Source organism: Natrix helvetica, assembly GCF_964273705.1.
Source record: "Natrix helvetica genome assembly, chromosome: 3".
NCBI lineage: Eukaryota > Metazoa > Chordata > Lepidosauria > Squamata > Natricidae > Natrix > Natrix helvetica.
In genome coordinates this window covers 49770618-49798121 of record NC_138549.1, presented here as the reverse complement: position 1 = coordinate 49798121, position 27504 = coordinate 49770618, and the positions used below count along the sequence as shown (strand labels likewise).

The 27504-nt window shown below is 39.1% G+C and overlaps 1 protein-coding gene across 5 annotated transcripts in view; it reads left to right on the top strand.

The window, feature by feature from the left end:
• The window catches only part of RPS6KA3 (ribosomal protein S6 kinase A3), a 142688-nt gene that overhangs the window by 54995 nt on the left and 60189 nt on the right, over window positions 1-27504 (top strand). For 4 of the 5 annotated variants that reach the window (XM_081947342.1, XM_081947341.1, XM_081947340.1 and 1 more), the window contains exons 2-5: window positions 335-391; window positions 18888-19004; window positions 20035-20116; window positions 21175-21255. In XM_081947342.1, the coding sequence (XP_081803468.1) occupies window positions 335-391; window positions 18888-19004; window positions 20035-20116; window positions 21175-21255 (337 nt within the window). Of the gene's footprint in view, window positions 1-334; window positions 392-17031; window positions 17230-18887; window positions 19005-20034; window positions 20117-21174; window positions 21256-27504 lie in introns of those variants that run through there. The other variant, XM_081947344.1, reaches the window with a different exon arrangement.

The window sequence follows — 27504 nt, the reverse complement described above, 5'->3', positions numbered from 1 at the left end:
GCTTGGGCCACCACAGGCACCCCTGACACGAGTGAAGTTGAGCTGGCCAACACCCCTGAGGTCAAACATAACCTGATGCGTCCCTCAATTAAATCGAGTTTGACGTCTGGTTTAGGCTCACCCAACCATTTGGGGTCATATCCTTCTGACAAAGCAAAGGAAAGCTGAAGTGAAATTGAAAACACTTATCATAATGTGATTTCATTTAGCGACTGTTTTCCTTAACGACCAAGTCACTAGAACCAATTGCAGTCCCTAAATGAGAACTATCCGCACTTCATTTGCTCTAATAAAGTTCCTCTAATAACTCTTCTTTAAATTATGATTTTTGTAGAATGGTCAACAAATTATGGATGAGCCTATGGGAGAAGAAGAACTAAATCCACAAACAGTAAGTAGAATATGAAGATTCACACCTTATTTGGGTTGTTTCAATCCATGACTGAGGACTTCTAAGATTTAAAAATAAGGGCTTTTATATCAACTATTTACCATGTTTTTCAGAATATAAGATGCATCTGACTATAAGATGCACCTAAATTTTAGGGGGGGGGTATTCTGAAACAAATTGTGTAGTAATATATTTCATAAAATACAGCAGAATAATTTTTACAACCATGTATAATTTTTACAACCATGTAAAGTCAACAGCTGTATTAAGAACCATCATCACTGCCATTAACAAATGAGGAGAGACTTTAAGGTTCAAGCACTCTTCTAATTTTCTGGAAACCCCAAGAACTCATCATTGTCGCTGGTATCAGAATTTAGGAAGCTCAGTTTCTCACAATCACTGATATCACTTTCTTCGCTACCTTCATAAATGGTATCATCTTCAATTCCATTTAAGGCACTGCTAATGCCTCATTTTTTGAATGACTGTGTAACAGTTTCGTCCGTCACTGAGTGCCATGATGTTTTCTCCCATTCACAAACTTGAATGATAGTGGGCCTCCTCATTCGTCCAGTAGTAACCCTCTTCATGAAGCAGAATGATGCATGGTGAAAGCAAAGGCATTTTTTGCACAATTCTAGTTTTGGTGCACACGGCAAGGCCATATCTCCTCATAAATCTGAAGCACCACGATGGTGATCCCATAAAATCCTGAATGCCTTTCTGTGCAGCAATGCTTTTGGCTTCATATATCATCATTTTTGTGGAAACTGTGAAGCCACTGTTCCGATGACATGTGATCCAGTCTTTCATGTTCTTCTCTAACTGGCCACTTTGCAGGAAGCCCACGAAATTTGTGCTTGCTTTTATCCTTTACTTTTTGTAGCTGATCCACTTCTTTCCTCCACTCTCTTATCATTTTTTCAATTGGAAGTGGTCCAAAATGTTTCTCCACTGCTCTGTTTCCATGTTCCTCAGCATATTTCACAACTTTCAACTTAAAGGAGATTTTATATGCTTGCCTTTTTTGCTTTGACATTTTTCTACAAGAAAGAACAATAATGTGTCCTTTATAACAGTGCAAAGCACCGTACCTGAAACCATGTACATACATTCGTGCACACACACTAGCTCATTAGGTCCCCACCCTAAACTACAGTAACAATAGCAACCTGAGAATTTTAGGATATTGGTGATTCTTTTCAACCGTAACCCTTTACAAAGACAAACAGGCACTAACCCTAACCCTTGCCTGCCCTCTCCGGCACTGAAAGCCAAGCCATACCTCTCTGTGTGTCTCTGAGCTCACAGTCCACACAGTCCAGGAGGTGCGGTAGGTCCAGTGGTGATGGGGTGGCAGGTCCGGCACCAGGTTGGGCAGTGATGAGGCGGCAGGTCAGGTGGCGATGGTGCAGTGACAGAGCTAACGGCTCGACTGGGTGGAATCAGCCGATTCTCTTAACAAATGGTTCGTCCAAACAGTTTGAATCCCACTTCTCCGATTGGCAGTTGAATCAGCCTCCCAGAATACTGCCAATCAACTGGCTGTTGCTGCTGCCGCACCAACTTCCTCCCCCCTCCCCCAGGTATGGCTGATGCAACATTTGGAGTATAAGATGCACCCAGATTTTCACCTTCTTTTGGGGGGGGATGTGTCTTATACACGGAAAAAATACAGTAGTACCACTTGCGCAGAATTTTAGTAAAAAAAAAAATCCATTCTTAATAAGACAAATGCCTGATGGTAAAACTTTCTATAATTGTTCCACATTTTTATAGCAAGTGTGACAATAGTAGGACACAGATTGAAAGGCTTGTCAATATGATAAAGCAGAAAATAATATACTTCTGTATAGGTTTACTGTTAAAAGATTTAATATAAATGTATTTTAATATACTGCTTTAACCAGAGAAGTAGTGGTAGATAAAATTAACAAGCATTTAATCTCTAGTATATCAAACTTCAAAATATTCAAAATAATAATGGGATTAATATAACTAAAATATTATCATTGAGTTTATATCTTATGATTTTTGATGTTGCACTTCATGAATATGATCATGATTTATCACTTGTTGATTGTATGAGAGCTTATGCACCTGAGACAAATTCCTTGCGTGTCCAATCACACTTGGGCAATACAACAGTGTTCTATTCTATTCTCTTCTAAAAAATATTGATACATTTTGGATGCATCAGGAAATATTTAGTAAGGATTGACTGTGGTCATCTTGCTCTTGGAGATGCAATTAAGAAATTTCAATATCTCATTCAAGGCAATGACAAATCTGCATACAGACAGGAGGATGAACAACTAGCCTTGTGGTGCAACTGGAACAATCTTGAACTGAACACACTCAAAACCATAGAATGGTGGTAGACTTTAGGAGAAACCTTACCATACTACCATCTCTTACAATACTAGACAACACAGTAGCAACAGTAGAGACCTTCAAATTTCTGGGTTCTATCAAATCTCAAGATTTAAAATGGACACCTAACATCAAAAATGTAATCAAAAAAGCACAACAAAGAATGTTCTTTCTGTACCAACTCAGAAAGCTCAAACTGCCCAAGGAGCTGCTGATTCAATTCTACAGAGGAATTATTGAGTCTATCATCTGCACCTCTATAACTGTCTGCTTTGGCTCTGCAACCAAACAAGACAGACACAGACTTCAATGGATTATTATAACTGCAGAAAAAAACAATTGCTACAAACCTGCCTTCCATTGAGGACGTGTATACTGCACGATTCAAAAAGAGGGATGTGAAAATATCTACAGACCCTCACATCCTGGACATAAATTGTTTGAACTTCTACCCTCAAAACTATGCTATGGGGCACTGCACATCAGAACAACTAGACACAAGGACAGTTTCCCCCCCATGCCATCACTATTAAACAACTAATTCCCACAACACTATCAAACTATTTACTAAGACTATTACTATTATTCTTCTCATCCTTCCTATTATCTATCTCCTCCTTCTTATGACTATAACCTTGTTGTCTGTATCTTTACGATTTATATTGCTTTATTTGGTTTCCTAGTATGATTTTATTGCTTATTTAGTATCCTATGACTATCATTAAGTGTTGTATCTGATGATTCTTGATGAATGTATTTTGTATGTACACTGAGAGCTTATGCACCGTAGACAAATTCCTTGTGTGTCCAATCACACTTGGCCAATAAAGAATTCTATTCCTACTCTACTGTACTCTACACTCATATAACCTGGAGTTATCTTCTATTATCATGTTTTGGGCTGAAATCAACAGCATTGGTAGTGTAATTTTGGATCAATTGTTGTGAACTTAACATACGTTCTTGGCAGTATTCTTGGTATTTAGAATTGTGGGCTTTTGAAGCAGTGGGACAATTTTCCAATAAATTATTACAATACTGAAAACTGTGTTGTTGATATGTGTTATCTATGAACATTCATATTATTTTTCACCAAGGAACAAGAAGACCATAGAGATGCTGCAACAGTCATATAAGTGTGAAAAATGGACATAAGTTACTTTTTTCAGTGCTGTTGTAACTTTGAATGGTCACTAAATGAATGGTTGTAAGTTGAGGATTACCTGTACTGAGCTTAATATTTCTGATCTTCCTAGTACTTCTAATAAGACCCACTATGCTTCCACTTCTCCAGTATATATCAATATAAACTTATTAATTCTTCGTTGAGTTGTACCCAATTTTTGGTTAGTATAGTGTCTTTTTCTCAGTGATCAGCAAGTCATTTCTAGTCAGCTAACAAATTATATCAGCCATTCTCTGAACATGAAAACTTAATTTATTAAATTTGTGTGCCAGTTCATTTGCATTTAATTGTAATAGAATTGATAGCATTAAAGCAATCTAAAATAGTGACTGTTTTTAAAGTGTAAGAACAACTATGATTTCTCTCGTTTTTGTTTCAAAAATGTATGTGCAGTATCTTATATGAAAGATGTAGTCAAGACTGACTGGAAATCATGGTTAAAAGATATTTTGCTCAGCACTTCATTGATAACAACAATAATTTTCTACTCTTAGATATGGATAAATTTGTAGGGGGCAGTTAGTATGGAAGATGTAAATTCAGTTTGATTTACTCCTTATGGTAAATAGGCTTGAAGTACGGTGTTTCCCAGAAAATAAGACACAAGTATATTTTGTTTTTGGACCTAAAGATTCACTATTTTCAAGGGATGTCTTATTTTATGGTTTGCTGCCTGCTCCCTCGCACCATCTGCTTGCCTGTGGCTGCAGCGGTTTATAGGGATTCCCAGGACAGATACACTTTTAACCCAGACATTAATGACGGAGACTGGAATCTTCGTCTGTTAATTGCTCCATTTCAAAGTGTCCCATTTGCAAGCAGACAAAGCTTCACCTCCCTCTAGGCGAAAAGTGTTTGGGCGCCTATGGGGCAAATTGCTCTGTTCCCAAGCACCCCATATGCGCCCAAACACTTTTCGCCTGGACGGAGAAAGGATAGAGACTGCAAGCAGATGAAGCTTTGTCTCCCTCTGGATGAAAAGTGCGCAGCAGATTTAGGCGGAAACATGGGGGGAGGGAGGCGATCCCAACGCTCCGCCCACTCTGTCCCACTGTTTCTCAGCTTGCCCACAGCCGCACCAGGGCAGACACCCGCGCAGGGCATCGGAATTGCCTTCCTCCCCCCTGTGCCTCTGCCTCCACCTGCTGCCGGATTCTCCGGGAGTCAGGCAGTTGTGCAGTACACCCACATCGCCTGTCTCCCTCTGCATCCATGCTCTGATTTCTCTGCGCTGCGCCAAAGGGGACGGTGGGCTGTGGCTGCTTCTGGATACCATCACCCCACCCCCACGCTCTCCACAAAAAAATCAGGCTAGGACTTATTTTCAGGGTGGATCTTATTTTCAGACAAACACGATATCTGATGTGCACCTAACTATTAACCTAGGTCTGCAGGAAAGGCTACATTCCAGCCCAAAATTGAATTGTTCTGCTAATAAATCCTTCTTTATGGTTTCTTAACACATTAGCATTCTATACACAGAGCAGAGTTTCACACCAGCTATAGCTGTGTGAAAAAGTCCTGCACACTTTTAGTTTTAAGCTGTATTTACATGTTTAATCAACTTTTCACTCATAGAAACCATGCAAAATTAGAAAATTTCTTTTTTTAAAAGTTTTTATTTTTAAACAAACATAAAACAAACAAACATAAACACACACAACGTATAAAAACCCTTCTCCAATTAGTTACAGTGTGTCGATTGGTTATAAAACTTTTGTGCTTCCTCACAATAGTCTCCACTTGCAATTTACATAGTTTTATATCATCAATCTAATATATATGTATACAATTATTATAATTATTAAACATTCATTTGACTATAACTGGTTATTAGATCCTTTTTATGTAAAGTATTCCAAATTTAAAATAAATTTATATTATGGCATTTCATTACATCATCCTGAAATCATCCGATAGTATATCTTTATATTCTATTCTATATAGAGTTATTTATCTTTTATAACAAAGCTTTTCAGCATCCTCTCCATAGTTCTCACTTACAATTTGTGTAAAAATTCATATCAATCTAGTGTATATATATGCATTATTATCATTATTAATCATTTATTTGACTATGACTATTATTACCTTTTTTATACATAATACTCTAAATTTAACTAAGTTTAACTTAATTTTTATTATAACATTTCATTTCATCATTCTGTGTCCTTCCAGCAGTAGTGTAATCCTATATCTCTTGCCATTTGTAGTATTTGTATTCTAATTGTTTTCTTAATAAATCTTATTTGACTTCTCTTGGCACCTTGTTGTTCATTGCATATCTTGTAAAGACTCGAAACCCTCCATCTGTTCCTTCCATCAGCTTGCCTTTAGTTATCACCGATGCTTCTGCCAGAATTTCTCTCATTGTTTCTGTCAGATTTTCTCCCTTTTCTTTCATGTTTTGAAGTTTCAGATAGAGTTCCAGTTTGTTAATCTCTCCTTTCAACACCCCACTCCTGTCATTTCAAATTACACTCAATTTGCTGTCAATATGAACAATTTCCTTATCACTTTGTTCATATTTTTCTTCAATTTTTTGAACTCTATCCTCAAATTTCATCACCGTTTTGTAAATATTCTCAACTCTTGCCTCTGTTTCTTCTGTTTTTTTGTTCTATATTCTCCATTCTCTTGAATAGTCTCTGTACTTATTTGTACTTTTTGAATTTTTAGCATAATCATTTCTAATGTAAGTTCTTTTTTTTCTTCATGTTGCACCATTTTTCCAGGTTATAAATAGTGCCACTAAAACATTCAAGGCTTTTTTGTTAAGTTTCAAACAAGTTCACAATAATCTTTCAAGTTAAGGCTTTCTCTTCACTCCAGTCCAGCTATTGATAGTACTCCAGAAGAGCACCTGCATAAACAATCCATACTCTTCCCACTATCCCTTTCAATATACAAATGAAGTATAAGATATAAGTCGGATGTTCAAAGGGAATAAGAAAAAAACAATGTTTCCAAGCCTCCAGCCTCTAGGTGGCAGTATTGCTTCTTTTTCCTCTGCCTTTACCCCTCTCTTTAGGTTCCAAACTTAAGAAAAAAAATCTTTAAAAAAGACAATCCAGCCGAGCGTTGAAAAAAGAAAGGAAGGAAATTCATAATCCACCAATATGAAAAAAGAGGAAAAATAGAAGAAGGAAAAAGGAAATCAGTCCAATTTAAAAAGTAAGAGGCATTTGTAAAAATTCCATCCTTAAAAAAAAAAGTTTAAAAAGGATAACACCCTAAGTTTAATACAGGCTTAATTCCCTGCTTGCTCTCTTCTGTCTTCAATTTTAATTTCTTTTGGGGTGTTCTCTAATAGTAAAAATTTATCTCACCATTTCAGCACACTCTCTTTCCTGCTTTTCTTCCGTTCAGGGGCTGTCCCAACCTTCTGCAGCTTAATGACTGCTTCTCTGTGCCGGAAAAAAGAGCTTCTCCTGGATCAAACAGGGACTTTGCGATGTCCCTGAGATCACCAGGACCTGCCCTTCTCTATCACCATCTCTATGGGAGGGTTTAGGTCCAAAAGGACCATCCAGCAGGAGAAATATCGACAGCAATCTTGGAGCTCCAAGATTGCATGTCGTGTCGTCGCGACATCAGCCCTGCCCTCCCCGCAAAATTAGAAAATTTCTGTAGTCGGATTGAGATGCATAATTTTTATTAATATAACCAAAGCCTCTTTAAGGTTTTGAGTGGGTTTATGTGCTAAAACAAACACAACTTGAATTTTCGAGAATGTTAGGATCGAAAGTAGCCAATCAGCAGCGAGCTTTACAATCAAAATGTACAATGGCTACATCTATGAGCCAATCAATGTTGTCATACTCTCTGACTATAAATAGGCATGAAAAGCATCGAGAAATTTAGTTTAGCTCTGGCTGCAGGCAAGGATGAAGGCCTTTGCTTTCACCATGCATCATTCTGCTTCATGAAGAGGGTTACTCCTGTACAGAAATAGCCAAGAGAGTGAAATACTATCGCACCACAGTGAGCAGAGTGGTTGAAAAATATCAAATAACTGGTTCAGTTGATGACAGGTTCTGCAACGCATTTCGATGGCTGACAGGAAACTCACCTCGCCTCACCTCAGATTACAAGAATTTGGGGTGAAACATGTGATATAAAAGTGTGCACAAGCACAGTGCATCACAGACTGCTTGCCAGAGGGCTGAAAGGCTGCAGGGCTCGAAGTAAACCGTTGCACACAGACGCTCACCACTCATCAACGTGCGTGGACCAAGAAGTATGCCAAGTGGACCAACAAACAGTGGGCCAAGGTCATCTTCAGTGACGAGAGCAGTTTCTACTTGACTGGGAATCAGTGCAATAAATATGTCAGAAGATTTCCAGCTGAAGAATTTAAGCCATACTGCCTGAATCTATCTGAAGCATCCATTGCATGTGATGATCTGGGGCTGTATCGCTGCTTCTGGTATTGGTCAGATACAAATCATGCAGGGAATCATGAATTCCAAGCAGTATGTTGATGTCCTGGAAAAGTTCATGCTTCCTTCAGCTCAACAACTTGTAGGGAAGGACTTTTACTTCCAGGATGATGAAGAAGCATTGTGTACCACTCCTGGATTGGCCAGCTCAGAGCCTGGATTTGAATCCAATTGAGAACTTGTGGGCCAAGATTGGTTACAAAATAAGCAAGAAGCATCCAAAGACCAAGCAGGAGCTAATTGAATCCATTATTGCAGCCTGGCACCACATTGTCACCAAAGATCACGTGCAAAGGCTTATACAGTTTATGCCGAAGCAATGCCGCCTGGTGATAAGCAATAGGGGCGGCCAATTTCATATTAGTAACCATGTTTGGTTACCTAAACATCCTTTTCAGGGCCGCAAACAATAAAAATGTTAACAAAACACTAGCATCAGCCTTAGTAATTGCAATATGTATGCCACTGGGTATGCATCAGTTACTCTGTTTTCATAGTCATTGTTAGCATGCATTGTAAGCGTGCAAGAAAATTCACAGTCCCCATCCAAACAGCACCAAATTGCAAATAGCTTATGCTTTTCACTTAAAAACCACCAGTATTTATTTAAGTATAACAATATTTGCATAGCAGTTAGCATAAAATATCATAAAATCAATGGCCTATCCAAAAAATGTCATAAACTGTAAAGCGTGCAGGACTTTTTCACACAGCTGTAGGTATGTCATATTGCCATCAGCATTATTAGAAAGAAAATACAATCAAACTACTTTGTAGGAAACTTGGTATACCTATAAGTCTAATCAATTGATCATATTCTTAATTGTCTTTTTAAGTTCATTATGTGGTAAGGACAAAGGCTTTGTGATTCTTCCTTTAACGGACAACCTAGTGATGATATCTGGGTTTGTTGTAAAATTTTGTGCAACTGCTACTACTGTATGGTACAGGTTTGTGTTAATTGCATTGTGTATTGCTGTTTATGAAAGATGTACTAGAATGAATTTTAAGTTTTTATTTTTATATAATATTTATAGGATAATGTATGTCATGTGGTCAATGAGCATAAATTAATTTTTCTTCCTTACCTGCTTAGCATCCCAGAGTGGAGAACACAAAATAATTAAGTTATAGGAATGTAGATTCTATTTAAAGCTTAGAATCAATTACAACCCCTTTATTAGTGAAAACAAATGTTGGAGAGGCTATTAATTTGGATTCCTGCAGAGAATTGAATGCAAAAGATTATATAACAATGTCTATCTCCAATGCTGTTTGGAAAAAAATGTACAGTAATTTTATATATGTACAAATAAAAATAATAAAAGGCTAATTTCACTGCTGTAGCTTGATCATCATGTAATAATGTTAAATACTTGATGATTGTAACATTCATGAAAGATAAATGTCAGCTGTTTAAAACTAGGAATATAAAATTATTCAGTTGGTATGTCACAATGACTAAGGATGATCTACAAATGACTAAGTTATAATGACTAAGAATAAGCTATAAATCAGGAAAATTCTGATTGGAATTTCACCCTGGATGTGAATACTTTAGATAATTTAAGGCAAACCATTTATTCCATCCTATCTTCCCCAATGTGTAGCACAGGAAAAATCATATTCCTTATAAAGCTGCTGTAAAGTTGTGATAAAATAATGTGTTATATGGGGAAATCATACATTATGCTATGTTATGTGTTGAAGGAACACTCAATGAAATGTTTATTTTATTTTTATTTATTAGAGTTTAACCTTTATTCCTAGGTAACTTAAGGCAGCAAACATACATGTTCCTCCCTTCTCTTGTTTTTCCAACAATAATTTCGTGAAATGGTTGGGCTGAGAAAGAGAGCGGCTGGCTCAAAGTTACGAATCTGGCTTTCATGGCTATTGTGGGACTAGAATCCAGTCTCCTGGTTTCTATGCCAGCACCATAACCTCTACACCAAACTATTAAATCATTGAAATATTTAATTATTAAAGATGATTACATGAAACAGGTGAAATTATTAATTAAAAGTTAATGCTCTGTAACTATTTGAGGCAATTCATTGTTATTTTTTTCCTTTCCTCTTCATTAATAGCAATTGGTTATATCAAGTGCTCATATATTAGTTTTAAAAAATCCATTAGTGTGACAAATTTCATATTAGTTTCTCATACACTTTCCAAATAAGCTCTCACTAATTTGTTTCCATTACATTGAATGTAGCTCTTTCCCTTTTTATTTGTTGTTGGTTTGAACAAAAATAGATGATGTTTTAATAGGAAATGTTTAACTACTGGAACATTGTAGCACCAAGTGCTTAATATAAGGTCATGTCATTTAATGGGGTGAATTTTTTTTCAGTGTGGGGTTCTAAAAATATGTGGCTTTACACCAAGAATTCAAATGTTTTTATTTTTGCAATTGCACAATGTTTAGCTTAGTATAGTAAACCCATATCTGGCCATATACCCCACAAATACTGTTGGAATTTATCTTCTCAAAATTACATCTCGTGCTACAAAAAAATAAAAACTTTTTCTGCATGAATCTTATCTAGCTAAGCAAAAAATCCATGCAATCATAAACTAACATCAGAAAGCAATTATCTTAAGTAAAATGTTTAAGTGAGTTTCCTCGTCTTTTTTAATTAGTTATTCATAAGTCTTACTTATTTGGCCTCTGATTTCTCATGTGAAATCACATTTCTCATGTGTATACACTTTGCTTGCTGCCTCTGTGATCCGTTTCATAAATCTCTCTGTTAATTGGGTATGACAGGGCCATTGTGGTACTTGTATTGGTTCATCAATGAACTTCTTTATTTCCACTGTAGTTAGTTTGCACATCAAAGGTGGCTCATATACGCCTTTAGACCAGTCAATCAGCTCCAGCAGAATGGATGCTCTGGCTTCACCTCTACCCAGTGCATGGCACCACTTTCACAGCCAGTATTAACATTTGTAGACTCTCCTCCAGTGGCTTCAAGCTTTTGTCAATGCTTTTCTTCTTTAAGAAATACATCAGATTATCTGCAATCACTTGAACAGGTTTTCCTGTTTTTGAGCCTTTCTCTGGAGTGAAATGGTAATGGCTTTTTTTCTAGCTGGCCTAAATAGGCAGTTATTATCAATAAGCAGTCTAGAGAAAAAAAATGTTATTAGCATGAACTTTATTTGAATGTCTGCTGTTTCTGATAAACTTTCTTGGATATAAGTAAGTACTAGATTGAAACCATGATAATTATTTTGGTCCATCTGAAATTTCCTGAATTGAAGTAGACACTATAACCTTCTATAAGATTTATCCTAACAAAGAATGAGATAAGATATTTGGTATGGAAACAAAAATAATGCAGTATTAGATCCTAAATGTTTCCCTATGCTAGGTAACTGGCTGCTTTCAGTTACACTTAATGTTAATTCAGTCAATTCTCTTATTTCTGTAATTGAGGTGAAGGAATCCTGCCATTTTCATCAAATAATAATTTGCTATAGACTGTGTCTGTAAGCAAGAATAACAGATTTCAGGAAGGTACTTTTAATATTTCTTTGGGCTAAATATAGTATTTTAAACCATATTAGTACCTAAATGTTCATCCTCAGTTATAGTGAATCAATTAAAGAAGAGTTTCAATGCTTTTTTTTTTTTTGCACGTCTTAAAATGTGGACTGAGTTGCATCCTGTTAGATAAATCTTCAAAAGCTCCATTCTCCACTTTCTCATGATCAACATATAAACTAATGTTAAAATTCTAATTCATAATCAGTTTATTTTCGTAGTCTTTCGCTCAGATAGACATTTCCAAAATTAGCTCCCAACCATTCCGAGTGGGAGTGACAATTTTTTTTACAATGTGGCCCAGGACCTTACTGCGGCGTTTCAAACTCCAACAATAGATGGGCCTGTGGCAGCCTTGGCATCCTCTACCATCATGTCCAATGACACGGAGGATGCCCTAAAAACAGGACAGGAGGGCATAGCTGATGCTTTGCAAGGCCCATCAGGTCTGGGTGGTTAAAGCGGCTACGGCTGCCTCCTTTTTCAACATGACCTTCTTGCTCTGGCTCAGGCAGATGCAAGTGATGTCCCGGCCGGTGATGTGCCAGTTTGTTTATGTCCACCAAAAACAAATTTTCTGCTGATGCCACACTAAATGCTGCCAAATTCACTTCCATGGCCATTGCCTCATCAGTATCAGCCCACCGCTGTGGCTTAATCTCTGGCAGGCGGACATGAAATATAAATGGAAGCTAGCCTCTGCCCCTTTTAAGGGGGACAAGCTATTCAGGGAGGGCTTAGAGCCCATTCTTATAGAGACAAGGGACAATAGGAAGGCCCCACCCTCTCTATCCAGGTGAGCTGACTGCTGCCCCTTACCTTATTTTCGTAGACCCCCATTTAGACCAACAGACACCATATCTTGACTTTTTGCACCCACCGAGGGTATACTTCCAAAGGCAGGATCACCAGCCCGACAGAACTGGATGTAGAGATAGTAACAGACAGCAGTTCCAGGCCATTGGCCATTTCATGGCAATGGAAGTCGCCCCTTTCGTCGCTCCAGGTGACTGCAAGTCCAACCCTCCCATTGGTGGCCATCTAAGTATCTTCGCGGATCAGTGGGAGGAAACTACCATGGATGCATAGGTCCTGAATATGGTGAAACTAGGTCTCGCCCTCAAATTTCTCTCCATGCCCGAGATTTTTCATTTGTTGCCCCATCTCAAAAAACTACACAAAAAGAGACCTCCTGGAGGCCACAATCCAACACCTGTTGGACATTCAAGCCATCCAACCAGTTCCAGAGGACCAACAAGGACATAGGTTTTACTCCATCCTATTCATAGTCCCAAAGACTTCATGTGTATGGTGTGTGTATGTGGGGGGGGGGGGGGGGTTGCTAAAAGATTAAGCAAGTATCTGGTTTACAGAAGATTCAAGATGCATTCCCTCCAGTCCATACTGGAGGGCATCCAGGAGGGCGACTTCTTGGCATCAATAGATCTAACGGTGGCATACCTCCATGTGCCTATCCTTCCAATTCACCGGTGATTCCTATGGTTCTGCTACGCGGATTGACAGTATCAATACAAGGCCCTGCCACTCGGCCTGTCTGGTGCCTAGGACATTCACCAAGTTTCTGGCGACACTGTCAGCTCACCTCAGGATGATTCCCATTTGCACCCAATGTTACCTGGACGACATTGATCCAGTCCTCTCATTTTCAGGCAACAGAGGATCTGCGAATCACAATCTGGGTCCTCCAGGACCATGGATTTTCAATCAATTATGAGCCACCTCGCTCCTACCAGCCAACTACTACACCTGGGAGCACTTGTAGATAATGCGTCATGCATGGTCTCCCTCTACCAGGAGCGTCAGGACAACATCGGAGCCTTGGTGACTGTTCGGTCCAAATGGACTGAACAGTGCCCCTGGCCCTCCTCTCGCAACTCCTGGGCAAGATGGTGTCCTGTATCTCCATCATCCCCTGGGCACGCCTGCCTGCCAAAACCTTACAGTGGTTCCTCCTTCCTTACCAAAGATCTGGCAGGAGCAGCTCAAACTACCAAGGTACGGGTTCCACCAGAAGTACTCCAATTCTTCCAGTGGTGGATGTCCCAGGCCACAGCCAGGAGATGCACCTTCAAGGAGCCAAACTGTCTGAATTGTCTGACCATCACCATGCATGCTGGTCTCTTTGGCTGGGATGCCCACTTACACTCTGAGGTGACACAGGGACAGTGGTCTCAGGAAGATCTGAGGAACAACATCAACTGGCTAGAGCTCAGGGCAGCCCACTTAGCCTTCAGACGGTTTCAGGACACAATCTCTGGTCATCATGAGCTCATATTGACAGACAAAGTAGCCACCAAGGGACATATCAATCGCCAAGGAGGCACCCATTCCAGGTCCCTCATGCGAGAGGCTGAGTACTTGGGACTCTGGGCAGAACAACATCTATCCCTGAGAGCAGAGGATATCTCAGGAACAGCCAATGCACAGGTGGACTGGCTCAACAGAACCACAGTTGACCACTCAGAGTGGCATCTGCATCCCGACCTTTCAAGGCACTGTCCGAATGGTTCGGTTCTCCGATCCTGGACCTGTTTGCCACCCCATCAAACAGCCAGCTACCTAGGTTTTATAACAGGTTTGCAACACCAGGGAGGAGGGCTCAATGTACTCCGCATTCCATGGCCCTGAGGGCTACTATACGCCTTTCCTCCGCTTCCCCTCATCCCAAGGATAATAAGAAAGGTACTGGCGGAGAGAGCAGGAATCCTGCTCCTGGCTCCCCACTGGCCCAGAAGGCCATGGTTTGCTGATCTGATCAATCTGTCAGCATCCAGACCCTGAAGGATTTCTCCAGACAGAATTCCCTCAGTCAGGGAGCTCTAATTCACCCAGAACCACAATGGCTCCAACTGACCATTTGAGCGGAGAGCTCTGAGGCTGGACAACTTCTCCAGCAAAGTAATACAGACCATCCAGGCTTCTAGGAGGCCATCTACTCACCGGATTTATGACTCCACATAGAAAGCCTTCTGTGGTTAGTGCTCCAAGGGTGCTATTGATCCCTTCTATGTATCGGGCGCCCAGATCCTGAAATTCCTGCAAGAAGGGCTGGACAAGGGCCTGTCACCCAATATGATATGCAGGCGGATGTCAGCTCTGTCCTGTGTGTTATCATGCAGGAATCTGGAGTCTCTTGCTCAATACTCTATTGTGTGCAGCTTCATCAGAGACGCAACTAATTTAAAATCTCCAGTGGCACACAGGTATCCCATCTGGAACCTGCCCAAGGTCCTAGAGGATCTGTCCTCTACACCTTTTGAACTGTTGCAATCTGCCAACCTGTGCTTCCTCACTTGCAAGGTGGCCTCTTTTGTGGCCATCAGTTGACCAGATGAATTTCTGAACTGGCAGTCCTCTCTATAAGAGGTGACAGGTGCGTATTACATTCTAACAGAGTGAATCTGCAATTGGGCCCTTCTTTCCTTCCCAAGGTTAATTCCTTGTTTCAAAGGGCAAAGGAAATAATTTTGACAGACTTCTGCCCCCACTTGGTCCACGCCCTGGAGAAAAAATGGCACATCTTAGATGTGAGGAGGGCTCTCCGCATCTGTATTAAGAAAACAGCTTCTTTTGGAAAGACAGAATCCCTGTTTGTATCCTTTCAACCCTCTACATTGGGTAATAAGGTTACAGCATTGACAATAGGCTCTGATACGGGCATGCATCATCAAAGCGTATGAGCTTCATGTTCTTCCATTACCTCGACAAGTGACAGCCCACTTTACTAGAAGTGTGGCCATGATAGCATTCACAATGGGCCACTCAGGCTTACTTTGATGAAATATACAGAGAGCAACATGTCCTCTCCATCCCCATTTATAAGACATTATAAGCTGGATGCATTCACTTCCACTGAAGTGGCCTTCAGCAGAATGTTCTCCAGAAGGTGTACGCAGACTCGGGGAATCAGGACCAGACCACTGCCCGCCCTTAGGACAAGCCGGCTTTGGTATGTCCTATTCTTTGGATTCTCTTCAGCACACTTGATAAGATTTTTCCTGACACGCTCCTTCTCAATGTGCTAAGATAGAATCTAACCACACCCAGGCGACCGTCTGGTCCAGAGGAGTGGCCAAATCAGAACAAAACACGTCAAGTCAATCACTATGCCTTCATCAAAACTGGGGACGCAGACAGGAGAGGCGTGACCAGAAGATTGACAGACTCAGTCTAATGAGCAACAGGCAGAGTTAACCCATTCCTTGGATTTTCTCTCAGCACACCGAGAAGGAGCCAGGTAAGACCAACGCCCCTTTTATATGTTATAAAATAAAATAAAAGCTTATTACATATAAATAAATAAATATAACGAAACTGGTCTGGTAGGCCCTCCGGGATCATGGATTACCTCAACCCCTCATTTATTGGGTCAAAATGCTGCACAAGAACACCAGCAGCTAACTGCGATGCCTAGCTGGTCTCTCCAACAGATTCCCAGTGACTGTTGGGATATACCAAGGCTCTGCACTGTCACCATTTTTGTTTATACTGGTCATGGATACCATTACACATGAACTACAGCAGAACGCACCCTGGATTATATGCCAGGGGTATCAAATTCAAGGCCTACGGGCCTGATCTGGCCCGCGAGGGAGCTTAAATCCAATCTGTGGGGCTGGCCTATAAATATCTAAAAGACTGGCCTGCGGTGCATCTGCTGGTTAAAACGGGCTGTATGCGCCCCCGCTCATAACCCATTTTTGGCTTCCCTAGCTTCCAGCAGCACTCTGCTGCAAAAACAGGCCACATTGAAAATGGGCCGCGCTGCAGAGCGCTGCAAGAGGTCGTGGAGGTCGTGAGGCGCGCTTGGGCCTCCTGCGTGCTGTTTGGCCCAGTAAAGTGTTGCAGGAGGCCATTCATGCTGAAAACAGGGCAGAAGTGGATGCCCCCCGGACCCTGTTTTGACCGGCAGGGTGCTGTAGGAAGCGTCTGTCCTGTTTTTCCCCCTCCTCCCCCCCGCCGGCCCACGGAGGAGAACTACAGTGCTGATCTGGCCATCAAAGAAATCCAGTTTGACACCTCTGCTTTATGCTGATGATGTTATGCTTGCTTCCACCACCAGAGGCAAACTACTGCAGCAAGTTCAAACATGGAGAAATTGTCTCAACCATTTCGGACTCTGCCACAACATCGAGAAAGCTGAGTACTTACAGACTGGAATGCTTTAAATCAGTGAAGAAAACTTAAGGTGGACATTTTTCGGTATCTGAGATCCCACCTCCGAGGCAATGATGACATCAGTGGCGAGGTGTGAACAAAGGTGAATGCAGCTGGATGCGTTGGCAAGAACTCACTGGTGTGTTATGACAGATGAATGCCAACCCATCTTAAATTTAAGATTTACAAGACAACTATCTGTCCTGTTGCACTGTATGGCACTAAATGCTGGGCAGCAACAACAGGGACCAAAAGCTATGTCAATGCCATGGAAATGCAAATGCTCCATTGGATATCAGGCATCTCCCTTCTTGACCACATCACAAATGACACCATTCGACAACATTTTGGTGTGGCATCCTTTGTAGAGAAGATGAGAGAAGGCCTCCTGGGCTGGCTTGGTGCGTAGGGAAGATGGGATTTCGGGGTGCAAAGGAGAAAGGGGTGATCTCCCCTCCCTCCTCTATCTGTCTATGCCACTACAAGGCCACCATGGAGCCTTTGCCTGCCGAAGGAATAGCTTACCCAACCCACTTTCCAATGGCCTGTAGATACTGGTATGCGGTTAAACTGAATGGGTTTGCTTTGCTCTCGCATAAATCATCCCCAAGAAAAGGAGGATCAACAGGAAAATCCTCCTCACCTGCAGATCACTTTCTGAAAGTGTTTTCCTCACCCTGCTCACCCATTGTGTAGGCACGTCTGATCTTTCTCCCTCTCCTGCATTTCAAGCAAAATCAAACCGTGATGAATAAGGCGGTTTCAGTGGGCAGGAGCTCTGTGGTGGCCTTGCAGTGGTTACAGACAGGTAGAGGAGAGAGGGAAGATGGAAAAAATGACATCCCAAAACTCTTGAGCCCAAAAGAAAATAAGATCTGGTCTTAGTTTCAGGGAAGTAGAGCTATGATTTGACTGAGCCAAATCCTATTTTCAGAAGATTATAAAATAAATATTTTGTATATGTTGCCCTGTTTGACCTTGGAGGAGTGACTAGATACAAACATGACTGCTTTTAGTGAATAAATGTTTAAATAGAGATATAAACACATTTATTTGATTAGTGGAACCTAGAGTAATCTAGAAACTTTTTTAGTAAGTCTAGTTACTTTGTGCTAAATGTAGACATGGAAATCAGTGCTGCTCATTTCTCATATGCTTCATAATGGGAACTTCTGGATTTTTTTGCTATGACATCCAGAGTGTACAGTTCAGTGCAGCATTACTCATGACTACTTGTCTGTTTTTCCTGTTGCATCAAAATTATATTCAATGAAATCTGTTTTTGTCTTGTTCATGATTTTTTCAATAAATGTGTCTTTTTAAAAAAATATTCTGAAATAAACTCCACTCAGTGCAAAATTGACTTGTTTAATTAGGGAGAAGGCAACAAATATTTTTATTAGTGACTAGAAATCATTTATGGACTTTTTGCTGGCAATGGAAAAAATGATCTGTTGATTTATGGATTCAGTGTTTAGAAAAGTAAAATATGGGAAGAATGGGATTATGACATAACCTTAAAAAGGGAGGGTTGACATTGAATTTATTTATCTGCTTTAAAGAAAATCAAGCCGATCTTTCATATAAATTCTTTATTCTTTTTCTTTTCTTTCCTCCATTTACTTTTTTAATATCCACTTGCACTTTGTCTTTCCTTTAAAGTTATATTGTGTCTTTCATTTTATTATTGTATAATATGTCCTAATAAACATATTTTTAAAAATCACAACTCCATTGAACCTATTTTATTTTATTTTCTAGGAAGAAGGCAATATTAAAGAGATTGCAATAACATATCATGTCAAAGAAGGGCATGAAAAAGGAGATGCTTCACAATTTGAACTCCTTAAAGTACTAGGCCAGGGATCTTTTGGAAAGGTAAGAGAGACTTTGGATATGTAAAAGCTACCATAGTATTTGCCGCAGCCTGTACTAATCAGAATTCCCTAAATGAATATCTAGTTTTTAAATTCCACCTACTAAATCTTTCTACAGGTTCTTTAATTGTTTCCTAGTTTTCTGTCCAAGCTCAGATTTGAATATGTAAGAATGATTGTTCACAAATTATGAATGGAGAACAATATAAATACTTCCTCACAATTTTCCATGGTTGAATGAATATAATAGCTTGTTTCATTAATAAAACTCTGCAATACTTTGGATTCTGGTTCAGAGTGCTGTGGCACATACAAGACCATGAGTGTCTGCAACTCCTCAGTACAATCACATCTTTTCCCAAGATCCAGCTGCCATAAGATCATAGAAACAGATACTGCTGCTTTAAGAGTCAAAGACAAAGTTACTTTCCTTTTCCTACAACCTTCAAAGGACCTTTTTGGGATCTAATCAAAGTACTAAATAGCCTAACTTTGAGGTAGGCAGGACTTTTTTTTTTGACCAGAAAAATATAAAACATTTATAGTTGAATAATATTATTTGGTATGTGCTGATCAGCCATACTCCTCTAACTGAAGTCAGAGGCTTTTCCATATTTTATTCCCCTGAAAGCTGCAGAATTGAAACCATTATTAATAAATTTTGCATGTGTGTACCAAATTGTTAAAAAGGCTGCTTTGTGCAGGTTGATGCAACTGCTTTGGAATCTGTTCCCACCTATTTCTACAAGAGATATACACGTGTACAACTACATCATTTTTCTACTGAAATTAAATAGGTATAGATGCATATGTGCATACTTTATAGACAGCTAGGAGCAGCTTCTGCTGCTGGAAATTCTTACATTTACAGTAAGGATTCAAAAGGGGGTAGTTTATAAATGCCCCATTCACGTTCACATTTTTAAAGCTTTGCAGAGTCTTATTTTTTATATTGTTGGCCAGTTCAACTGATTATTACAATAACATTGTTGTGTTTGACATTAAAAAGGCTTTACTTATGCTTGCTACAGGTATTCCTTGTGAAAAAAATCTCAGGATCGGATGCCAAACAGCTGTATGCAATGAAAGTGCTTAAAAAGGCAACATTGAAAGGTAAATTATGCAACCTATCGATGTTTTAAAGGAAAAGTTACTTTTTCATCATAGTTATCACTATGAACAGTCACTGAGTATATGAGGGAGTTGCTAAGTGAGAACTACCTGCATTCAGGAAGAAGTTAATGAAGGCTGTCAAGGTGCTGTTATGCCAAATATTCAATTGTTTAATAATTTATTTTACATACAAGTTGCTAGATTGAGTGGGGGTAGAAATATAATAAAATTAGTAGCTCCCTGATCACCTATTTGTATTTGTAATTCAGTGCTTTTGTGGAGAAATTAGACTTATGATGGCCAATATTTTTGAAGAACAATGCTGAAATTATTAAAGTGATGACAATAATAGCATTTAACAATAGCACTTAGACTTATATACTGTTTCACAGAGCTTTGCAGCCCTCTCTACAGCCCTCTCAGTCAGTATATTGTCCCCAACAATCTGGGTCCTCATTTTACTGACCTCGGAAAGATGGAAGACTGAGTCAACCTTGAGTTGGAGAGAATTGAACTGCCAAACTGCAGTCAGCAGAAGTAGCTTGCAATACTGCATTTTAACCACTGTGCCACCACGGTTCATAATAATACTTCTGCCTATGCCACAACTTATCTGCTAGTTATCTGAAGTACAGGTTGGCATCAGCAGACATGTGTTTTAGCTATCAAGTAGCATTTGATTGAGAGCCAGTTTGGTGTAGTGGTTAAGACATTAGGCTAGAAACAGGAAGATTGTGACCTAGTCCCATCTTAGGCACAAAGTCAGCTGGGTGATCTTGGGCTTATAACTTTTTCTCAGTCCTAAGAAAGAAGCAGGGACAAACTATTTCTGAAAAACCTTGCCAAGAAAACTATAGGGACTTGTCCAGGCAGTTTCTAGGAATCATACATGATTGCGTAGAAGGGGAAAAAAGTATTTGATTAGCTGCCTAATTACATTTACTACATTTTACATTACATTGGTTCTAGAAAGCATTTGGGCTGAGATTACTAGATATTCCAAAACAAAAAGTCCAAATTGACTTAGTAGCTATTAATTTGAACTAAATGTTTTATAGTTCGTGATCGTGTTCGGACAAAAATGGAACGTGACATCTTAGTAGAAGTTAACCATCCCTTTATTGTCAAGTTACATTATGGTAAGTTTAATACGTTTTGTAAATCAATGAAATATGATTAGAATATCTGTGTGGTAAGCCAGATAAAAAAAATCCAGATATCCCTGAGATTCCAAGACTGCTAGCTTATTGTTGGAGGGTATAACAACAGGACTTTGAAGCCCAAAATCAAGGTGGAATTACTTTAAGATTATTCCTCGTGCTTCCTTCAATTTTTGGACTGTGTAATATGTTACCAAGTCCATCCTTAATGGTTCTTTCATACTTCCCCCAAGGTCAGGTCTATATAACCGCTATGTATAATGCTTCAAAAATATGTCTTAGTAAAAATATTGATCCTGCTTAACAATAAATTGATTGACATTGAATGGTCTAGCAATAGAAGGAATTAAAAAAATGGTTTTTTTTCCCCTGAGAATTTCAAGTGTGGAATTCTACCAATAAGTAGCCTGGACTGAGCTTTTAGAAATATTACTTAAAAGCCACTCATTTATGAATTGTTTTTATTATGACTTTGATGAGATTACTTTCTGTGTTTACTGTTGCCAGCTTTATGGCTTGTATTTTTGCTTATCTTTTTTGTCTCTAAGATGATTAAGCAAATCTTTCAGAAAGTTTGTTTCTTTTATTACGCCTCATTTTCCTTAAAACTCAAGTTTACCTAATATTGGAATTTAGGAGGCAGCTGGGCTAAATAAACTGTCATTGCTCCATAGTCAGATTATGGAAATATTTTTTCTAGGGGGCGTTGTCCTTCACTATACAAGTTAAATTGGACCCAACAATTTTCAGAGCAGGGGCATAGTTAAGTCAAAAGGTTGCTTTAGAAAGCAAGATGGGCGACATTTAAATTTATTCAATAAAACAACTGAGCTCCAAAGCCTTAAAATTACAGGGCAAAAAGTCCATTATAACAGAGGAGCAATGGGAAGACAAAGTTTTAAAAGATTGGGGATACAAAAGGGAACTATATTGTCATGCACTGACAGGGCCATCCCCTTTTTTTGGCATTTCATACTAATTTCAGTGGAGATTCTTATTTAATAATGCTGTACTGTGTATCTGAATGATTTCAGCCAAATCTGAACCTACCAGCCAAATTAAGCTGGGATGAGATGTATAGATTTACTGTCAAGTCCTGGTTCAAGAAATCCAACACCCTCCTTTCTGACAGGCAAAGCATTGATTTCCTACAATGAGCTTCTGAGTCATTGTGTGCAAATGTTTATGAAACTGGCAATATATTACAGTGTATAGCTTAATTTAGAGCCAATATCTGGTTAAGGCCTCAGGCTAGAAATCCAGAGACCAATTCTAGCCCCAATTTAGGCATGAAGCAGCTGAGTGAGTGAGCCAGTCACTCACTCTTGGTCTGTCCTTTCAGAAGCACAACAAATCATTTCTGGCAATCTTACCAAGAAAACTGCAAGGACTTTTCCAGGCAGTCAGCAGGAGTCAAAAACTGACTCAAAACAAATATATCTTAGTTTAAATATATTCTGAAAGATATTGTATCGAGTTTCACTGAAAAATTTTCTCTTGTTTTTCAAGCATGGTAAAATATTGCATTATTACAAAATAACCAAGCAAACAATATGACAATAAACATGTAGCATTGATACTGCCTGGTATATAGTGATAATCAAAGTCTTTCATCAACATTTTCCATTTACATGGAGGTTAATATATAACATTTTGCTATTTCCAAGTTCTTTGTATGTCATCCCAATTCTGCACAATTGTATCAATGCATAAAACCATAAAACAGAATAGACTTATAATATAGAGCAATCTTATTGTATTTCTTGCCAAAAATCAAATAATCAAATGCTGTATGTATTTTCCACCAGATATTATTTGTTTCATAGAAGCATTTTACTTTTGTAAACTTCCTTGCTGAGATTCAGCAACTTAGCTTGGAGACATTTTAATCAGGAAGAGCTCTCATAGCATCTCTTACAGATACTCTAAATTCTACAATAATGTTTTAGCATTAACAGGCAAGGATTGTACATTTTTACTGAATTTGAATGATAAGGCATTGTTTTTATTGATTATTTGAAAATCATAGCCCATGATAAATACTTGAGTTTAGCCACTGTATTTTAATTCTTCCAAAGAAATTTAATGACCAAGCATGGTTTTTTTTTTTGGAAAATATTTTATTGTTTTAATTAAACAAAAAACACACCAAAAAATCATTCTTCATTACATCTTCCAGAAAGCATGTCGATTGGTTACAAATAAATTTCGTGCATTATTACCACAATCATTCTTTATACTTCCTTCATATTGGATTGTACATTTTAAATCAAAGATGTTTATGTATTTTACCATCAATGTATCATCATTCTCATTTAACTATAATTGTTTAAACATGCTTTTAACTAGAATTATTTATATTTAAGAACACAACCACATACTGGCATTCATTAGCTGTTTCTTTAAACCTCAGGCTTATATCCAATTGCTTTCACCAATGCCAACACATATAAAATCATTAAACATTATCCATTAACATTTCATTATTATTATTGTAGTTATCTAACATCTTTATAATAAATCTAGACATAAATTTATTAATAGAATTTGTAAGTACCCAGGAGAGATAACATCTTTCTAACAAAATCCAAAACAAAAAGGTATTACTAAAATTGATAAATCTTTTTCCCAGGTCCCAAGTTATAGTTTATATCCAAATTGTTTTTACTAATTAAAGTTATAATTTCATTATTATTATCATAATGGATTATTTATTAACGAATAAACATTTTACAAAGACATTCTATAATCATCTACAAAATCCTACTTATTAATCACCAAGGATTAACTAAGTTTTTAATTATCAACACTCCTTGTCAACCTGTGTCTTTCCAATAACAAAACAATCTTATCTCTTTAGCCAGTAACATTTTGTTATTGTTATTGTAATTATCTAACATATTTATAATAAATCTAAACAAAAATGTATTAGTGGAATTTATAAGTACCCAGAAGATATTACATCTTTGTAACAAAATCCAAATAAAAAAAAATATTAGTAAAATTAATACATCTTTTTCTCAGGTCCCAATTTACGGTTTATATCCAAATTGTTTTCACTAATTAAAGTTATTATTTCACTATTATTATCATAATGGATTAACGAATAAACATTTTAAAAACAAAAACATTCTATAAGCATCTACAAAATCCTACTTATTAATCACCAAAGATTAACTAAGTTTTTAATTATCAGCATTCATTGTCAACCTGTGTCTTTCCAGTAATAAAACAATCTTATCTCTTTAGCCAGTTGTTGCGTCCACTCTCTTATTAGCTTCTTTATAGAGTTCTTAAAAACTTCTCTCTGCACTTTTTTGCTCAGATCTCTCATATAGTCTCGTTGCCCTTCAGCTGGTATTAAAATTAACATGTCTTTGATTATCAGATGTCTTTCTAAAACTGTTTCTCTTCTTAATTCCATCATTAAATCCATATCTTGACAAAGAGAGGTAGAGCTCCAGATAGTCAAATTCACTTTTCAATATCTTTTCACTTTCATTCATGGGTGCTTCATTAGTAGGTTCATCTGTTGTCTTGCTTTTATCTTCTATATCTTCTATATTTTCATTCTCTTCTTTAGTTTTTGGAGCTCCAACCCCTTCATCTTTTGCTATGCATAACAATAATTTATCCAACTTCTTATCAAATCTCTCGGATCCTTCCAATAAATTTTTAAGTCCATCCAAAACATCTTGGAGACTTAAGGCTTCCTCATCTGTATGCAGATACATTTTTCCGAAAAAAGGGAAAAAAAAGATCTAAACTCCACTGCCACTCTCGCCTTCAATATCTCTTTGATGTATAAAAATACTTTTATTTTGAATTCACTTATGCACAAGTTTCTTCTAATTTTTTCAGAGATGGAGGGTTCTATCTTTTCTTTCCCTTCCCTTGCCCAAAATATTTCTCACAGACACCTGCAAAGGATCAGTCCATGTTCTTGAGATGTTATCAGTCCACAAACAAGCTGCAAACCCTCCAACTTCAGTAAAATCAAGGAAAGTAGAACAAAGGATACATTGTTTCAAAAGAAAAAGAAAAACCACGTTCTGGCTTCCGAATGGCAGATTCAACTTTCTCTTATTCGTTTTAGGCTTAAAAGAAAAAAGAAAAAGTCTCTAAGTATCTTTAATAAAATTTAATAAACAGTAGGAGGAATGATTGTTAAAATAAAAAAGAGGTTTTGGTTCAGCCAAAAAATAAGGTAACAGGGAATAGAAGAAAAAATCAGTTCATTCACTTAAGAGGAGAAACGGAAGCGTTACAATCACTTCAATCCGCAAAAAGTTGTTACATAGAAAAAAAAGGAAAAAAACTTTCTAAGGCAGTCCAATAGAGATAAATTTCGCCACTTTATTCTTAGCTTAAAGGACTAATTTATCCTAGAAAAAAAAAGTTTCTTTGGGCAATCATTCTCAAAGAAAAAAAAATCTCACCAAATAGACTCACTTTCACTTTCACTGCCTTTCCTCTGGAGCCATATCCGACTTTGTCAGCCTGGGGGCTATTTACCGCCGCTTTGGAGAGCTTCCCTTGGGTCAAACAGGGACTTTGCGATGTCCCTGTGACCAGCAAGGATTTGTCTCCCTTTCACCATCTCTCTGGGAGGGCTTAGGTCCATGTGGACCGTTACAGCAGTAAAAGAATCAACGGCGGTCTCGGACTATCGAGACTGCACATTGTTTCGTTGCGATGTCTGGCTCTTGTCCAATGACCAAGCATGTTGAAACAATGATTTTATAATATGAATACTTCCTATGACAAAGGATTCCCTCCAAGCTAGCTCTAATGGCCATTATGCTTTTCACAGCCTTGCACTGCGGGACTGTGAGGCAGTCCCTCACTGTAGGTCTTCTCTAGTTCCTAGTTCAGCCTTCTCTAGTTGGGTAATCTTTAGGAAGGATTGACAGGATGGTAGCAGCATCACAGGGGTGGGTTTCAGCCTGTTCGCACTGGTACGCTAGAACCCGTTTGTGAAATTTAGCATACCTTTTGGAACCTGTTCGTCCGATGGCATAGTACCGGAACGCTCCCTCCTGCCTGCCCCTCCTCGCTCACTCCCCCCACCCGTCCGGTTGCTGCTCGCTCGCCCCGCCTGTCCACACCATGCTTTCCCCCTACCGCTCACTGATTGGCTGGTTCATCAATCGCCCCTCCTCTGAGAGGCGGGGGGGGGCTTTCTCACACATCTTCTTTCTTTCTCCGAAGGTGTGCGAGAAAGCCCCCCCCCCCACTGCCCGAATGTGTGAATGAAGGAAGCTGCAGGCTTCTTTGCCTCGGCTACATGACCTCCTTTCCTTCTCTGTCTCCCTACTTCACTCATTCGAGCAGCAGAGAACAAAAGGAGGTCGTGTTGCTGAGGCAAAGGAGCCTGCAGCCTCCTTCATTCCTTCCTTCCCTCAGTGCCCACCAAAGCGCTGCCCCCGCTCGGCTGCCATCGTTGCCGCCACACTCCCTCTGCGTGCCTAGCCTCCGGCCTGAGTGGTAGCAAACAACGGCGCAGGGCGGCTGGTGGTGGCAGCAAGCAGCTACTGCTCTTGGGCTAGCTGTGGGTCACGCTGCTCGGCGGGCAGCACTCTGACTCTGCTGCGCCACTCAGCAGCAGCATCTCTTGCCCGCAGAACCGAGGCGGGGAAGAAGATCTAGAGATGTGGAGCCACAGATTCCCCTCTTTCCCCCACCCCACAGCTCGCCTCTTTAGGTGGGACCAGAGAGTGTGCAGGGTGAGTGGAGTGAGTGGAGTTGCGACCAACTTTAAAGTGAATGGGGCTGTTTGTGACTAAATGGTACAGAGAACATAGAGGGATGCATGGAGGTAATCTAGTCCAACCCCTTCCCAAGGCAGGAGTCCTTCCTTCTCTTTGAGAACTGTCAGTGGCAGACATGAGGGAAATTGTGTGTGTGTGTGTGTGTGTGTGTGTGTGTGTGTGTGTGTATGAGAGAGAGAGAGAGAAAGAATGAGAAAGAGAAAGAAAGTTGGAGAGAGATAAGAAAGAAGGCAGGAAGAGAAAGAAAATAAGTGGGGGAGAGAGACACAAGAAGGAAAGAAGAAAGGAAGGAAGAGAAAGAAAGAAAATAAGTGGGGGAGAGGACACAAGACGGAAGGAAGAAAGAAAGAGAACTTATGATCACAATTGAGCCCAAAATTTTGGTTGCTAAGCAAGAGCATTGTTTAGTGAGTTTCACCACATTTTCCAACTTGGGCACGCCCACCTGGTCACACAA